The sequence below is a fragment of the Solanum tuberosum genome, unplaced genomic scaffold, assembly GCF_000226075.1.
Source record: "Solanum tuberosum cultivar DM 1-3 516 R44 unplaced genomic scaffold, SolTub_3.0 scf00306, whole genome shotgun sequence".
NCBI classification, from domain to species: domain Eukaryota; kingdom Viridiplantae; phylum Streptophyta; class Magnoliopsida; order Solanales; family Solanaceae; genus Solanum; species Solanum tuberosum.
This window is the reverse complement of record NW_006239228.1, coordinates 583595-602127: the sequence shown is the minus strand read 5'-3', so window position 1 is coordinate 602127 and position 18533 is coordinate 583595. Positions and strand designations below refer to the sequence as shown.

The 18533-nt window shown below is 32.1% G+C and overlaps 1 protein-coding gene across 1 annotated transcript; it reads right to left on the bottom strand.

Moving 5' to 3' along the window:
* Positions 1–10118: 10118 nt before the first annotated feature.
* Positions 10119–13762, bottom strand: LOC102600535 (carotenoid 9,10(9',10')-cleavage dioxygenase 1-like). Its single transcript, XM_006359714.2, has 13 exons — positions 13496–13762; positions 12947–13090; positions 12770–12872; positions 12429–12691; positions 12168–12350; positions 11973–12051; positions 11760–11841; positions 11600–11662; positions 11357–11495; positions 10936–11260; positions 10782–10843; positions 10532–10687; positions 10119–10430 (listed from the first exon to the last, which is right to left on the bottom strand). The coding sequence occupies exons 1-13, from the start codon at positions 13607–13609 to the stop codon at positions 10320–10322; spliced, it is 1824 nt and encodes a 607-aa protein (XP_006359776.1). The 5' UTR covers positions 13610–13762; the 3' UTR covers positions 10119–10319.
* Between the last annotated feature and the right edge of the window lie 4771 nt (positions 13763–18533).

Below are 18533 nucleotides of genomic sequence, written 5' to 3'. Positions count from 1 at the left end.
TTTTCACGCACATTTTTGAGTTTACGTGCCAACTATTAGGAATTACCCGACATTCGTCATATTTGGCGTGTATTAGCCCATTGATCTATCATCTTTGGGGCATCCAAAAAAATTTCCTGAAAAAACTATACGAGGACCTCTGTAATGAGTCGAGGAAGCATTACGCATCATCCCACCGTTTATGTCACACATATTTTCTTATTGACGAGCCAACATTTAGTAATTACCTTACTTTCACCTTTTTTGTGTGTATTAGCCAGTTGATTTGGCACAATAGGGCACTCGGAAATTTTCTGAAATAACCATATTAAAGACCTCTGTAATGAGTTGGAAAACATTACGTAGAGTCCCGTCATTTTTTTCACGCATATTTTCGCATTTACGAGCCAACCTTTAGGAATTACCTGACTTTTGTCATTTTTTCGTGTGTATTAGTCCATGAGTCTGGCACCTTTAGGGAACCCAAATTATTTTCAGAAAAAAACTATATAAGGACACCAGTAATGAGTTGAGGAAACATTACGTATAGTCCCGCTGTTTTTTCATGCATATTTTCACATTTACAAGCCAATTTTTTGGAATTACCCAGCTTTTACTATTTTTCGTGTGTATTAGCCAATGGATCTGACGACATCAACATCAACATAAGTATAAGAGTTAAACAACATAAGTCATAAGCCATGATCAACACAAGTGAATCTCATCTTAAAACATACTTACGATACTTCCTAAAAAAACTATGAAGACCCCCATAATGAGTTGGAGAAAATTACGTATAATTTCGCCTTTTTTCACGCACATTTTTGAGTTTACGTGCCAACTATTAGGAATTACCCGACATTCGTCATATTTGGCGTGTATTAGCCCATTGATCTATCATCTTTGGGGCATCCAAAAAAATTTCCTGAAAAAACTATACGAGGACCTCTGTAATGAGTCGAGGAAGCATTACGCATCATCCCACCGTTTATGTCACACATATTTTCTTATTGACGAGCCAACATTTAGTAATTACCTTACTTTCACCTTTTTTGTGTGTATTAGCCAGTTGATTTGGCACAATAGGGCACTCGGAAATTTTCTGAAATAACCATATTAAAGACCTCTGTAATGAGTTGGAAAACATTACGTAGAGTCCCGTCATCTTATTCACGCATATTTTCGCATTTACGAGCTAACATTGAGGAATTATCGAACTTTCACAATTTTTGTGTTTATTAGTCATTGGATCTGGTGCCTTTGGTCACCCGAACATTTTTTCTGAAAAAATTATATGAGGACCTTTGTAATGAGTTGGGAAAGCATAACGTATAGTCCCTCCATTTTTCACGTATATTTTTGTATTTACGAGTCTACTTTTAGGAGTTACCTAACTTTCACCATTTTTCGGGTGTATTAGCTTATGGACTTAGCACCTTTGAGGCAATCAAAAAATTATAGGAGGACTTCCATAATGAGTTGGGGAAGCATTACGTATAGTCTCACTATTTTTTTCACTCATATTTTCGTATTTACGTGCTAACTATTAGGAATTATCCGATTTTTACTGCTTTCGTGTATATGAGCACATGGATCTGGCGCCTTTGGGCACCCAAAATTTTTTCCTAAAAAAACAATACGAGAACCTTTGTAATTAATCTGAGAAGTATTACGTATAGTCTCGCCAATTTTGTCAAGCATATTTTCGCATTTACGAGTCAACTTGGAGGAATTGTCTTATTTTCATCGTATTTAGTGTATATTAGCCCATAAATATGGCGTTTTTGGGGAACCCAAATTTTTTTTCTAAAAAAACTATATGAGGACCTCAACAATGAGTTGAAGAAGCATTACGTATAGTCTCGCCGTTTTTGTCACGCATATTTTCACATTTACGAGCCAACTATTAGAAATTACTCGGCTTTCACCATTTTTCGTGTGTATTAGCCATGGATCTGTCACCTTTGAGGCACCTAAATTTTTTTTAAAAAAAAAAAACTATATGAGGACCTCCATAATGAGTTGGGAAAGCTTTACCTATAGTTTCACATTATTTTCATGCATATTTCGCATTTACAAACTAATTTTTAGGAGTTACTTGACTTCCGTCGTATTTTGTGTGTATTAATCCATAGATCTGGCGCCTATGGGCATTTAAAAGTTTTTTCTGAAAAAACTATATGAGGACCTCTGTATGAATTAGGGAAGCATTATGTATAGTCCCGCAATTTTGTCCACCTATTTTCGCATTTACGAGCTATCTTTTAGAAATTACCTTAGTTTCGTTATTTTTCGTGTGTAATTGCCTATGAATTTGGTTCCTTTGGGACACTCGAATATTTTTGTAACATCCGACAATTTAAAATGAATATGAAGAAGCTTGAAATTGGAAGTAGTCATTTTTTTAAAAAATTCAAAATTTGGAAATTTGGCTAAGTCAATAATCTGGAAATTTGGAAAAAATTCAAGATCTGGAAAATTTGGCTAAGTAAATCAGTGATTTTTGGCCAACTTTGAGCAGTTGTAACTCCTAGCTCAGGATGAGTTAGGAGTAGTTCCAGTTATGGTTTCGAAGCTTGTGGAATGATCTTTTCAACGCCACCGAGTTTGCTCGATTCCGAGTTCGTATGAGCGAGTTATGCCCTTTGAAAGTTGGGGCAGTTGGCAGGGAGTCCGTCCGGAAATTTAAGGGCATTTTGGTCTTTTCACAAATCATTTCTTTTGAGGTTATATTGTTGTGTTAGGCTGTTTGTGGATCATTTTTGTTCCATTTTAAAAGAGAGAAAGTTAGGATTCTTGAGAGTGAAGAAGAGAAGAAGAAGAGAAGAAGAGGAGAAAGAGGAGATCAACAAGTTTCCGTCGTGGAATTTCGTCGGGGGTGATCCCTATCAAGGTATGTGAGTTCTTTAGTGTGGGTTGATCCTTTTCCCCACACACCAAGCTCATTTTATGATTTGAGAAAAGATTGAATTTGTTGTTGAAGTTGTTGAAGTTGTTAGTTGTTGTTGATATTGTTAGTTGTGTTGTGGAAGTTATTGTTGGTTGTAGGACACGATTTGGTTGTGTTCTTGATCTGAAAGCTATTGTATATTGAGGATTTTATGATCCTTAGTGTTGGTTGGTTCATACCCCCACACACCAACTCGTTTTTAATTCCAAGAAAAGATCTATTTTGGTTGTTGAAGTTGTTGGTTGTGTTGTTGAAGTTCTTGCTGGGTTGGGACAGAATTTGGTTGTGTTTTTTAGTGGAATCCACTGTATGTTGAGGGGTTTATGACCCCAAGTGTTTGGGAAAAGAACCTTTGAAGTTAAGAGGGTTTAGAGTTGGCAACATGAAGGAGAAAAGTCAGGCAACTTGCCTGAAGCAAGTCTGCATTGCAGCTGTGTTCCCTCTGTGAACAGAATCTGTTCTGTCTTCAAAATTAAATTTCAAAATTTTTCTTAAGTCTAGCTGTCCTAAATTATTCCTAATCATCATGGGGTCCTTCCAAACACAAATCATTACCCTTGAATCCATAATTCAATTCAGGAAAGTTAGTTTCCAAGTCAAGTGAAGTTAGTTTCCAATTCAAGTAAAACAAAGCAAGTCTTTAAGGTTTTCCAAGAGTCTTCATTGAACGTTTTAACTTCATTCTAAGGCTCAAGTTCCAAGTTAAGTATTGAGTTTCAAGTCAAGTCAAAAGTTAAGAGTTTCACATCAAGCCAAGAGTTCAAGTAAAGTAAAGAGTTTAAAGTTGAGTTCTTTTCTCAAAGTTATTAGGGAACTATGTATTCCCAAAGAAGTTTTAAAGAAATGTTTTTACATTTAAACAAGGTTGGAAACTGAGATTTCCAAAAGAGCCTTCGGGCTAGTTTTTGAGTAATTATCTCATATCAGCAGGAAGAAATATGTTTTAAAAACATAAGAGCCAGTACATTTTTGGGAGTAGTATCGAGCACCGAATTGGGGGAGCGTTCAAAGAACCCACAGCCCCCATAGAACCATGTTAGCCACCATGGGTAGAAAAGGATCATACTTTTTAGATGAATCCTTTTCAGATTAGACTAGTGGATCCATTAGGCAGTTCAGGTCTTATACCTTTGGCCGGGTATAAGATGCTCTGGCAGCGTGAGGCCGATCACTGTATCATCACTATAGCTCTTATGTGATGGTTGTCGGTTAGAGAAACTCCCACAACAGTTATTGTATTTTTATACACAGAAATTATTGTATTTTATATACATCAGTTCATTTGTATTTCTATATACATCTCAGGCTTATTATATCTTTGCATACACACAGAGTTTATAACATGTTTTAAACAGTCTTTCTTTATATCGCACTTGTTTTAAATTGCCTTATATTGAAAGAAGTCAGTCAGGTTGAGTTGAGTTGAGCAAGGTAAACTTTTCAGTTTCTTCCAAATTTCCTTCTAGCCTATGTTGCATCCTGCACGTCGTTGATCCAGCTGAGCACTCCAGAGTCAGTGGTGAGCCTCCTTGCATTCCGGAGGACTCAATTATTTTGTGTTCTTAGTTTTTGTTTTGTTAGGATGTTGCGGGGTCTGTCCCAACATCCATCTCAGTATTTTAGAGGCTTCATAAACAGACTGTCAGTCAGTTAGTTTTGAGTCTCTCATTTATATATATATGTAAATATTCTATTTTGAGATTCGAGTTGCCTTTATGGCCATATTTTATAAGTTAAGTTGTTTTGTAATATTGCATTGCATTGAGTTATTCTGTTGGGTTAGGTTTCCGCTGAGTTAAGAAAGCTAGGCCAAGGGTTCGCTTGGGGCCAGAAATGGTCTCCGGGTGCCGGTCCCGCCCAGGGTGTAGGCTCGGGGCGTGACAATTTTTCTGAAAAAAACTATACGAGGAACTCCGTAATGAGTTGGGGAAACATTACCTATAGTCCCGCAATTTTTTTGTGTGCATATTCCTGCATTTACGAGCAAACTATTAGGAATTATCCGACTTTCGCTTTTTTCATATGTATTAGCCAATGGATCTGACACCTTTAGGGAACCCATAATTTTTTTCAGAAAAATCTATATGAGGACTTCCGTAATAAGTTGGTGAAGAATTACGTATAGTCTGTCCCTTTTTTCACGCATATATTTGCATTTACGAGCCAACTTTTATGAATTAATCGACTTTCGTCATTTTTCATGTGTATTAGCCCATTGATCTGACGCCTTAGAGGCACCCAGAAATTATTTTTGAAATAACTATATGAAGACCTTCGCAATAAGTTGAGGTAGCATTACGTATAGTCCCGCTATTCTTTTCACAAATATTTTCACATTTACAAGCAAACTTTTAGGAATTAACCAACTTTTGCCCTTTTTTGTGTGTATTAGCCCATGGATCCGGCGCCTTTGAGGCACCTGCATTTTTTTTTTGAAAAAACTATATGAGGACCTTTATAATGTGTTGCGGAAGCATTATGTATAGTCCCGCCATTTTTGTCACGCATATTTTTGCATTTACGAGCCAACTTTTAGGAGTTACCCGTCCTTCACCATTTTTCGTGTGTATTAGCCCATGGATCTGACATTCTTGGGGCACTTGAATTTTTTTTTGAAAAAACTATATGAAGATTTCCTTAATGAATTGGGGAATAATTACGTATAGTCCCGCCATTTTTTCATACGTATTTTCGCATTTTCGAGCAAACTTTTAAAAATTACCCAACTTTCACCATTTTTTGTATGTATTAGCCCATGGATCTGACGCCTTTAGGGAACCTAAATTTTCTTCTCAAAAAACTATATGAGGACCTCCGTAATGAGTTAGGAAAGCATTACGTATAGTTTCATTATTTTCTTCACGCATATTTTCGCATTTACGAGCCAACTATTAGAAATTACCCGACTTTCACCGATTTTCGTGTGTTTAGCCCATGGATCTAGTACCTTTGGGGAACCCCAAAAAATTTTCTGAAAAAATTATTTAAGGACCTCTGTAATGAGTTGGGAAAACATTATGTTTAGTCCCACTGTTTTTTCACGAATATTTTTGCATTTACGAGCCTATTTTTAGAAATTACTCGATTTTTGCCGCATTTCATGATGAGTATTAGCCCATTGATCTGACGCCTATGGGCTACCGAAATTTTTTTCTAAAAAAATTATATGAGAACCTCCGTAATTAGTTGGGGAAGCACTACATATAGTCTTGCCATTTTTTTCACACATATTTTTACATTTACGAGCGAACTATTAGGAATCATCACACTTTCACCAATTTTTGAGTGTATTAGCCTATAGATCTGGCGCCTTTGGGGCACCCAATTTTTTTCTGAAAAAATCATATGAGGACCTTTGTAATGAGTTGAGAAAGCATTACGTATAGTCCCGCCATTTTTTCATGCATAATTTTACATTTATGAGTCAAATTTAGGAATTACTCGACTTTCGTTGTATTTCATGTGTAATGCCCATGGATCTGGCGCCTTTGGGGCACCTGAAAGTTTTTTTGAAAAAACTATATGAGGACGTTCGTTATGTGTTGGGTAAGCATTACGTATAGTCCCACCATTTTTGTCACGCATATTTTCACATTTACGAGTCAACTCTTAGAAATGACCTTACATTTATCGTCTTTTGTGTGTATTAGCCCATGGATCTTGTGCCTTTGGGACACTCAAATTTTTTTCTGAAAAAATTATATGAGGACCTCCGTAATGATTTGGTGAAGCATTACGTATAGGCTTGCCGTTTTCTTCACACATGTTTTCATATTTACGAGCCAACTTTTAGGAATTACCCGACTTTCACCATTTTTCGTGTATATTAACCCATGGATTTGGCGCCTTAAGGGCATCCAATTTTTTTTTCCTGAAAAAACTATATGAGGACCTTATTAATGTGTTGGAGAAGCATTACGTATAGGCTTGCCGTTTTCTTCACACATGTTTTCATATTTACGAGCCAACTTTTAGGAATTACCCGACTTTCACCATTTTTCGTGTATATTAACCCATGGATTTGGCGCCTTAAGGGCATCCAATTTTTTTTTCCTGAAAAAACTATATGAGGACCTTATTAATGTGTTGGAGAAGCATTACGTATAGTCCCGCCGTTTTTATGCATATTTTCGCACTTACGAGACAATTTTTTGGAATTACTCGACTTTCGTTGTTTTTCATGTGTTTTAGCCCATGGATCTGACGCCTTTGGGGCACCCCAATTTTTTTCTAAAAAAACTATATGAGGACCTTCGAAATGAATTGGGAAAACATTACGTATAGTCGCACAATTTTTTTCATGCATATTTCGCATTTACGAGCCAACTATTAGGAATTACTCGACTTTCGTCGTTTTTAGTGTATTAACCCATGGATCCGGTGTCTTGGAGCACCCGAATTTTTTTTCTGAAAAAACCATATGAGGACCACCGCAATTAGTTAGGGGGACATTATGTATAGTCCCATCTTTTTTTCTCACATATTTTAGCATTACGAGCCAACTTTTAGGAATTATCCGACTTTCTTGATTTTTCGTATTTATTTGCCCATGGATCTTGCGTCTGTGGAGCACCCCATTTTTTTTTCTTAAAGACTATATGAGGACCTCTGTAATGAGTTGGGGAAGCATTACATATAGTTTCACTATTTTTTTCAAGTATATTATCTCATTTGCGAGCCAACTTTTAGGAATTACTAGACTTTCACCATTTTTCGTGTGTATTAGTCCATGGATCTGGCGCCTTTAGGGCACCCGAATTTTTTTTCCGAAAAAACTATATGAGAACCTTTGTAATAAGTTGGGAAAACATTACGTATAATCCCGCCATTTTTCACACATATTTTCGCATTTACGAGCTTACTTTTAGGAATTAATTGACTTTCACCGTTTTTCGTATTTATTAGCCCTTTTTTTTAATACTTATAAGTTATCTTTTGTATATTTAGTCTTACTAAGGTTTAAATAAAAAACAAAAAATAGTAATGCATGACTTTTGACTTTTCGTTCTTTCTGCTGCAGCTGTTTAGCTATATTCGTCTCCTTTTCTTATTCCCCATCAGGTCCACCCACGAGACTCACCTTTGGCTTTCGTCTCGGTAGGTGTATTATTATTATACATTTTCCCAAAAGAACATTCATTCATTTCTTTCTTTCCCATCTACCACGACGACTGAAACGACGCAAAAAATCCAGACCCGTAAAGGAGAAGGACCGGTGGGAGCATTTGGGAAAGTCGGACCGATCGGGTGTCTTCATTCAAGCGATGGTTGACTTGAAATATTACCAAATAAAATAAAGAACGCGAAGATCGAACTACGACAAATTAAAACTTCGAGCCCATTACTCTTGAATCTCCGTCATACATACCACCAACATAGAGGCATAAAGTTATTACTTTATATTCTTTTTTAAAATATGATTTCTTCAAATACCTTTTTTAAAAATTAGTTTTAGGTAAGATTATATTAATTCAACGTTGAAAACCATCATTTTACTGAGGCAACCACGATATGGATTGTTAGCATAATTCTATAAGTAATAAGTTGACATACTTTAAATAAAGATAAGAGTTAGAATCATAGAATGTAATTCAAGAAGTTGATAACTTGATATACCTTACTTAAATATGTTTGTTGTAATGCTTGAAAATTTAAGAAGAAATAAAAAATAATTTGTAATTAACAATTTCGACTATTAATTTATATTTTTGATAGAATATTACACTAACTTATCAGAGATTTGAGAAAGGGAGTGCAAAAGGAGTTGAAAAAAAAGATGAATATTGTGTGTTAGCAAAAAGAACTCAAAGAAAGCAAAATAAGATTTTCATGATTTATTTCTTCTATTTGCAAAATAGGGTTAAGGAGAATAAATTAATAAGTAATATTTTTTAAGAAAATAAATATACTTTTTATTATAAATAGTAATTAAAAAAATCAACGCATAATTTATTTGGGAAAAGGGTCTGAAAAATACTTTAACTTTGGCCGAAATTGTTGTTACGATACCAAACTTTATGGAGGACCTTTTACCCCCCCTGCACTTTTTAAAAGTGTATTTTAAAGGTATATATTTGCCCACGTGAACACATTAATTAATATTTGAAATGATGCAATATTTTTGATGTCCACGTGGGCACATATATCCCTTTAAAATACACTATTAAATAGTGCAGGTGGTAGAAGGTCCTCCATAAAGTTCGGTATCGTAACAACAATTTCGATTAAAGTTTAAATATATTTCAGACCTTTTTCCCTAATTTATTCTAAGTGAAAAAAAATTGAGTCCCCAAAACTGGGGGTCTAAGGCATCTGCCTTAATTTTTGTAAGTAAGAGCCAGCCCTGACCCTCACCCCTTAATTTCCTTCCATAAGGAATTAACTTATATACCGTCAGAAGTGGATTTAAAATTTAAATTTTTGGGTTCAATTAATAAAGTTCTTAGTCTTAATTTATTGTATTCTTAAGTTATGAATTTACATGTACTATTTCTTGTAATATTAATAAATTCTACACACAAATTTATGTTCCACCTCTAAAGTAGTGAATTTGGATATCATCTATCCTTGTGATGTGAGTTAATACAGAAGTGTAATTTAAAACACATTGATCTCATTCAATAATAGAAAAAAAAGTAATTAATATCCCCAATCAAACAATTAAGTACTGTCTATGGACTTGTAAATCAAACAAATACTTTCTATCCGCTCTACTCTACGTATATATACGCTTACTTATGGGAAGAGAAAAGAAAAAAAACTAACAAATGTTAAGAAGATTTGATCCAAAGAATCGTTTTGTTTTTGGGCTCTCAAAATATCAAAGATACATTACATATTTATTTCTTAATTTTAATCTTCATGCAATCAATCTACTTAGTATTATGTCCAATTCTATTTTGGGTAAGTAATTAAATTTCTATAATAGGATGCAAATTATATTTTAGTTCGACTGGTTTATTTTTTTTCTTAATTTGAATAGGAATGGAAGGTTAGAGGTTCGAATCCTATAATATTTATTTTTTATCTGGAAAGGCCTCAAAAATTAAAACCCAAATTTGGGTTGCTCCATCCGCACAGTAAACAAATGAGTCAAGGAAAGTTATGTCATTAATATTATTAGACACCTCTTGACAGAGGGTGGGTTCGCCCCTTCCTGGACTATTTATTGTATCCAATATTGTGAGCTATATTAATGGAATATATTCCCATATATAATTTGAATTGCTATATTAAAATTCTTTATCATACTATACTTCACTAAATGCTTCTTCATGAGTTACAATATAATGTGATGATTAGAAATTTGATTACATCATATAAAAAAAAGTAAAAAATTATACAATTTATAATCTTAGCATCTAACTAGTGGAATTCATACATATACATTTTAAGACGTTAATGGCATGAAAGCTCCATGAAATCCATATGGCACCCTACTCGATAAAGTTATAATAGCAACTGGCTCTTTCGTAAATTTCTTTGCATCAATTATACAAACCTACAAGAAATAAACATATTAGAAATGAATCGATTATTTAAATTTAATGAGTTCAAATATGATAATTTTGATGCGAGCTAAATTAATTGTATTTTACTTACTTGAGAAATATTCTCATTTTCGTTATGCGTAAATGTAATGATCCAACCATCGTCTTCATCGATGCCTTCAGGTTTTGGAACAAAGGAAGTTCCTGAACAAAATGTGTTCTTTGGGAACATGTGATATTCAGCTTTAATCAATTCATCTTCTTCATCCTATATATTTCATTTTCCAAAGATTAATTAGTACTATATGAAGTATTAAGCCCTTCTTTTTTTTGTGGAAATGTATATACTATAGTATACATACCATATTAAAGGTTTTCTTTTCTTCAAAATGAAGCTTGACTAGCCCACTAAATCTAGTGAATCCTGTTAAAATAATTAATGAGTAAATCATAAGATTTATTTGTAAGAGAAGTGATAAAGGATGTTAAAAATTGATTTGTACATATATAGTTTACCTGAGCCAGACAACTCTGTTGACTCAACAACTTGTAGATAAGCAAATTTATTTCTAAATCCAGAGAACTTTTCATTGATGATAGGGAATTCCATTGCAAACTCATCTCCAGATAGATTCTTCTTCTCTTTAATCTCTCCAGTTTTCATGTCTAATCTCCATTCGCAAACACGAGGAAAAGTTGATTCTTTTGTGAACTCATGAGAGTCGTCATCTATGGAACTTGTTTCCCTTTTAATCCATTTGGATAACGTTTCTAAGTGGTTGACACTAGAACTAGGTCCCGGTATAACTGATTGACGAGCTCTACATGCTCTCACCACCACCTTTGCAAATTAAACAAACATTTTCATATTAGTTTATTTAACCAAGAAAGTGACTTTCTGATCAACTCGATTTAAAAAAAGTACGTACGTACGTACCTCATCATTATGTTCGAAACAATTAATGATGTGAAATACACAACAAGGGTCAACCTCAAACCATTTGATGGAATTGGCATCACCATAGCGTGGCATTATCCCAATTCTTGCATATCCATCTTTTTCAAACTTCATTAACCTACATAATTACAATATATTTATCATATATAATAAAAAAATATAGACATATGTACTATGTTACATGATTTTCATTAAAAAGGGAAAATTAATAGATATACTCACTGGCCTCCAAGAACAAGTCGACTTATGTCAATTGTTAGCGGGAAATTCATGATCACATTGTATCTACAAGATTGACATGTATAGGACCAAGTAAAAAAAATAATTTATATATCATACGAGTATATGTATGTAGTTTAAAATAGGAAATAATAAATTTTACCTTTGTGTAACACCTATTTCATGGCAAACAGCACATCTATCGAACATGAGATCCGCTTTGTGAACCATTTTTTTTCCATCAGCTGAAAGATTGGTAATAATTAAATTGAGTAACGTTGTGAAAAAATAAAAATAATAAGTAAATTGAGTAACGTGCGATTAAAGAAGAAGAAACAAAACATATATAGGGAATTAGGAAATAGTAATAAGGTACCTGAAATGACACCAAGTTCAAAATAAGGCTTTTTTGCATCAATACCAATTATAACTAGTTCTCCCGTTCCAGGTGCTTTCTGTGCATATAATGTTATTAGAAGGCAACAAAGATAAAATAGAATTAAATAGACATAATAGATATAGTGAAGAATCGAACATATAGTCAATCAACTAATTAAGCTATGACACGTACCTTTGGGTGGCTTGTGAAGGGTCTATTCCAAGATTCACTTGGAAAATTCCAATTTCCCTGAGTTTGTAGAGAATGTATATCGATCTCTTGAGGCATATGGTTCTCAGCAATTGAGTAGTATTTGTTTGCATGCTCAAACACATTAGTGTTGCTAAGGTATTTGTCTATCATGCCAAATCTCAACTGCAACACAACAAAAATTAATATTACTGCAGAATTTTATTAACGATCAAAATACTTACTATATTAGCAAGTACATACCACATTTAGAAGGTAGGAAAGGAGTATAGCAGGAGAATCGCCTTGAATAGCCGGAAGAAAACCTGGTTTGTTTCGATCCTTTTCCATATTATAGCTATCTGTCTGAACATGTTTGTTCTTGTAAAACGTCTTCCACTTCCCACCATTATTCTCTTTGTTTAAGTAGAGAGCATGAACCATTCCTTCACCCTCAACCCACATATGCCTCGATTCACCAAATATAGACCTCGTAGATTTCAGTCCTCCAAATAGAGGGTTTGGCCCTGCAATAATACGTATTAACCCAAATAGGAGTACGTATTTATCTCGTTTCAACGTAGAAAAAAATGTATCCAATGTACCGTTTCTTATGTAAACACCCTCTGGAAAATCGTCTGGAATTTTTCCTTCAACTATTTCTACTGTTGTGGCTTCTCCTATCTCTTCCACCGGTGCAAAGTTACTCTATTGAAAATATTTGATGTACGTTCAAGAGCATGTACATAAAATTTAAACAAAGGTTTAGAGTTGAAAATTACCTGACATGGGAGCAATGGTTGGTCAACGAATTCATATATGAAGTCAACAAAAGCTTCCAATAAATTGAATGAAGTGTCCTTGATAGCTTTTGGAACGTCTAATGAAATATTTGGGAAATGGTCCAACTCCTTCAGCAATATTGGCTGTTTAAATACAAATCATGCAACTTTTTCTTTAACAACTTAGATGTTTAATTTGATACTTAATAACAACAATAATGATCTAAAAAAGACATAGTATATGCTTAAATATTTTTAAGAAGTTTTATCAGTAAAAAATTAGGATGTTTTGGACAAAAATGTTGCAGTAAAAGAGGACCGTCACCATAACAAATAAAGAATTTTATGATAATTATTTAATAACAATAATAAATATGAGTATGTATAACTAATATTTTTTATAACTATCGTTAAAGACTTTAGCGACTCTGAATTTAAGGACATTAATTTAATTATCACTAAATATTTTTGTAATAATAAATATTACCACTAAAAAATAAAAATATATTACCACTAAATATCTCTTTTGCTCTAGTGAGTTCCGTTTACCTTGAAAGTAGATGAGAGTGGATTCTTGGAGTGCTCAAGTTTGGGTGGAAGTGATGGCCTCTGCAAAGAGCATTTAGTGACCACTTGAAGTAATGCATAACTATTAGCAGTCATATTCTCTACAAATTATTATTGGAAAAAAATGTCTTTCAGTATATACTCTGCTGATTGATGTGCAAAAATGTGTTTCAGTATATTCTAGCAATATAAAACAAAGGAATCAAATTAATGTATATAATAAATTGGAGTTAGAAGTTAGAGATATTTATAGATATATAGAGCATATGTTGGAGATAGAAGTTGTCTAGCAATTAATATGACAAGTTCATAGATACTATTACTATTGTATAGACAAATAAAAGTCTACTATTGAAGATACATGGAAATTACCTTGGGCCTAGAGGTATGAAAATTAAACAACTACAGTAAAACCCCTCTAAACTAATATTATCAAGATCATGAAATAATTTTGTAGAGGTATATATTCTTTAATTAATAAATTGATATTTAATAATTTAAATAATATTTTCGAGATTTAATGAAGGTTAATTTTGATAACTTCGTTTATGGATGAAGCCTCAAGGAATTTAAATCAACCCTATTTGAAAATGACAATTATGAATTTGAGTTCATGATCAATAATCTCAATAAAATGGATGTCATTAACTTGTTAGATTATCCGGATAAAAAATGGTACATGTTTAGAGGTCTAGAGCTTAGAGGAAATTGTGGATACCATTGGAGAAAACAATGTTGATGATGAAGTTGAAGACGATACAATACTTTTGATATCAGTTGCTCATAAGGAAGTAGTTATCGCATTTAGAACTCTTCGCAATTTTTTGGTTCAGTTCGAGAAGACAACACTGAAATTTTTGGATGTCTTAAGAAAAATTAGAGATGAGTTTCAACTAGATTTAAATTTTAACAAAAAAATAAAAAACACTAGAATCATATTTCACTATATTATTTTAGACATTTATAATTTTAAAGAATTATTAAACTATATTATAAATGGGACCATATATTTATATAGCGGTCTTTTGAAAATTACTATCTTATATATTATCTTATCAAAATCGATAATTTTTTTCACTGACTCAAGTCGGGATCAGAGAAAAATCTTTTCTTAGAGAGTTAATTAATTTATCGAGTACTAATTTAAAAAGGTTTTACTGCAAGCCAATAGATAGTTACCCTTCAAAGTCTCAACTTCAAAAATTACCTATAATGCTATTTTATTGATATTAAATTAGCTTTAACATCTTGAGCATTAAGCTATTACAAGATAATCGAACGATCTTGAGTAGCAGGTTATAATGCATTAAAGTTTTTGTTCTCTCGTATGATTTAAATTTTTCTTATTAAATATTTAATCTTAAGTGTTTTTGGGTCTCATCTTGATTAACATCTTTCTACTCATCTAATCTAGTTTTTGTTTTGTCTTAGTTTACTTTGTTTTTACACTACTATAAAATAGTGAAATTAATCTCTATTTCTATTGTCATTTTTCGGGTTCTCTTTGATTCATCACCTTTTACAAAATAAAATATATAAAAAAAAATGTCAAAATCCTACAAAAATGTGAATAATGTATTTTGTGATTCTTACCTAACATTTTCTTTAAAAATACTGAATATTAACTGAATTGTTCCAATACCAGAAAAAATCGATACGATCAAATGGTTTCAAAAAGTTTAATTTTTAATTACACAAAATACAATTACTAAAACATTAATAAAGTATAAATTTTATAAAATAACCTATCAAACTATACCATTTGCACCCCAAAATTTAAACTCCTATTTTGTACTCCTAAAAGAATGTGGTCCCCCCACCCCCTGTTAAGAATTCATCATCAACTTAATTATTTACTTATGATAAGTCAAGAAAAATCTAGAATATTTCGCAGTTATTAAAAATTGAAGGAAGATCTCTAGAATGAGTATTCGAGAGAAAATAGTCTAGAAATGTTCTAGATAGGGTAGTTCTAGAAATAAGTAGTTGGATGAATATTCTAGAATAGAGTAGAAAAATATGCTAGCTAGATTGTTCCATCACCTCCTATAAATAGAGGTCGTCCACTTGAGTTGTATGTAACCAAGAAAGTAACTAAGTAAGTAACAAATCAAGTAAGCAAATATGAAAGTAAGAGAGCAAACAAGAGTGAGTAGTGCTAAGTAAAGAGTGTTGCTGAATCAAGCAACAAGTGAGTGTCTTACTTTGATATAACAAAATTCAAGTTGTGATAAGTCGATTGTGCCCGTCGTCTCAAATAATATTCAACACCCCACCCCTTTAAATTGGAGCTTTCATATTTGTGGTAATAACATAATTGACTCGGAATTAAGGAAAAAAAATAATATGACCAGTTGATTATATGTATGTTTTCTCATTTCGATATTTGATTACTAATTTGAATTTTGTATGCGCAAGACTTGTCAAAAAGAAAAGTATTACTCTATCAGAATTCTTTTATTATCTACATGAATTTAAGAATTTAATAAAATTCTACATATTCATTTCACCACAAATTTTTATAGTAATTCACGAAGAACATATAAATCAAAATATAACATCTCTAATATTCTATCTACGCTATTTTGGAGGCATAGTAGTGGTAAATTTGAGATTAATATGATAAATTTGGATTTTTTGTTTATATATGGAATTAGTTAAAATTAGTAGAGTAAATCATGTGGTGCAGTCTATAGGGTTGCACCTTCCTTAATCAATGGTCTCATATTAAAATTTTGAACACGAAAAAATCTTTAATAGAGAACAGTTCCCTTGAATTAGCCCTATACAGCACGGCACATCAACCATGGATGGAAACCAAAATAAATTAGTAGAGTATAAGTTTTAGCAATTTATCATGGACAACCGTCAGCTGTCTTTTCAATCGAGGCAATAGCTTACTAAAGCGATGATGAATAGTTGACCATCAACTGCAACTTCGAAGCAACTTTTCGTTATTTGTCTTTTCAACGGTCAACAGTATGGAGAAGAAATATTTGGAAGTTTTTTTCTATGAATTCAGGACATGTTTGGTCCCACAAAAAAATCTATATCTATATATAAAGCTGGATGTGAAATCGCTGATGTGGCATGCTTCTTTGGCCAGGATCTCAATTTATCTTTTTTCTCAAATTTTTAACATTTTTCTCATTTAATTTAGAAAAATAGCTACATTTACACTTTCTCTCTCTTCACTATTACTCCACTATTAATAATGTCTTCTCAATAACTTTCCTTTTTTTTTTGTTAAAACTTTTCTTTTACCTTTACTGTCATCCGTTTTTCTTTTACCAAAAAGGATTTGTTTGTTGTCTTCTCCTCTTTATTTGATTTAAAATATTCACAAAAATATTTAATTAAAATATTAACAAACATAAATCTATATCTATATCTCTATATATATTAAAGTTAGATATAGACAAAGTGATATGTCACCTTTTTTTAAAAAAACTCATTTATCTTCTTTTTTTTCATTTTTGTGATTTTTTATTTTTTTAAAAAATTATGTGCTATATTAAAAACTCCAAAATATATATGTTAGATCTTTAATTCTCATAATTCTAAATCATATCTTATTTTTGTGATTTTTCTTATTTTCTAATTCATGTGTTATATTAAAAACTTCCATAATGCACATCTTAAATCATAAATTCTCATAATTCTATATCATATTTATTCTTACTAATCAAACACCACAATTTCAAATCAGTTACAAAACTTTTCCCTTTCTTCTCATATTCCATAAATTCACTTAATATTCATATACATGTGTTACAATCCCCCATTGAAGGAGACTTCTCTATAATGTAAGTTTTCTTGAAATTCGGAGCATAGTATAGGCATTCTTTATTTTTCATTATCATCAATTTGTTGTTTGATTGCTATTGCACTTACAATGATGATGTGAAATTATTTCTTAATTATTTTTTATAGTGTCATTATTTGAATTTATTTTTGCTAATCAAGATTTGGATCAACAAATTATTGTCTTTATGTGCTTCTATTGTCTTGGTTCTATCATTTTAATTTTTCGATGGTTTTTTTCTTTTTAAATTGTTCGATTCTTCATATTTTATATCTTCTGACGTGATTTTTCTTTGCATTTATTCTACTTCCATTAGTTTGCTGAATGTGTCAAGACTCAAGGCAATCAACTTTTTGGTTAAAGCAAAAAAAAATATGAGGTAGGATAAAAATTTCTTTTCAACTTGTATTTGATATTATAATTTTGATTTCTCACATAATATATAATTTTATTTTCACCATCAAAAAATTATTATTGTCTGTTGACAATGAGTTTGAAAAGGATTTAGGGTAAAAGAAAGATTAGGTATTAGCATTCTCACTTTTAACTTTTCGTAATTTTTTGTCTCATGTTCATTCATTTATTTATAAATTTTTCTTTTTTATTGTTATTGTTCTTGACTATGTTATTTTTATTTTTAGTGATTCTAATGTGAGAACCTATTCATGTGAATGAACATAAAATTTCAAATATTTCTTTGATATGTTATATGTTGAATAAAATAATAATGTGACTCTTCTCTTTTATCAGGATTATCATTTATTATTTCAATCAAATTTTTATTATTTTTTAAATATATAAAATCTGCAAATAAAATAATAATATAACAATTTAAAATATCTTATTTATATCTCCTCAATGTTACTATAATCTAGAGCTGTCAAAAAGGGTCGGCCCAGCCCTACCCGGCCCAAGCCTCACGGGCCAAAGAATTTGAAGGGTTGGGGGGTTGGCCCTTTATTCGGAAGGGCCTGAATATGCTCAACCCAACCCAAAAGATTTCTCAAAAGTGATGATCACAATATTATTATTGAGTGAACATAAACTATCAGTATCTCTATCTTGAGTTATTATGTCTCTTCGGCACTATAATTTGGACCTATATTTTACAGTTTATATAGTATATCAAATATATGGTTACAAACATTTTTACCTTTTCTTCCTTATATATATATATATATATATATAAATAAAATTCTCATATTTTTGTTATTT

What these genes read in the sequence shown, in the direction of transcription:
- LOC102600535 (XM_006359714.2), bottom strand. Translation starts at nt 13,609, where the DNA reads ATGACTGCTAATAGTTATGCATTACTTCAAGTGGTCACTAAATGCTCT. An exon ending in AACCATTGCTCCCATGTCAG is followed by an intron (nt 12,873 to 12,946) that starts GTAATTTTCAAC and finishes TATTTTCAATAG; the next exon opens with AGTAACTTTGCACCGGTGGA. An exon ending in GAAATAGGTGTTACACAAAG is followed by an intron (nt 11,663 to 11,759) that starts GTAAAATTTATT and finishes TCAATCTTGTAG; the next exon opens with ATACAATGTGATCATGAATT.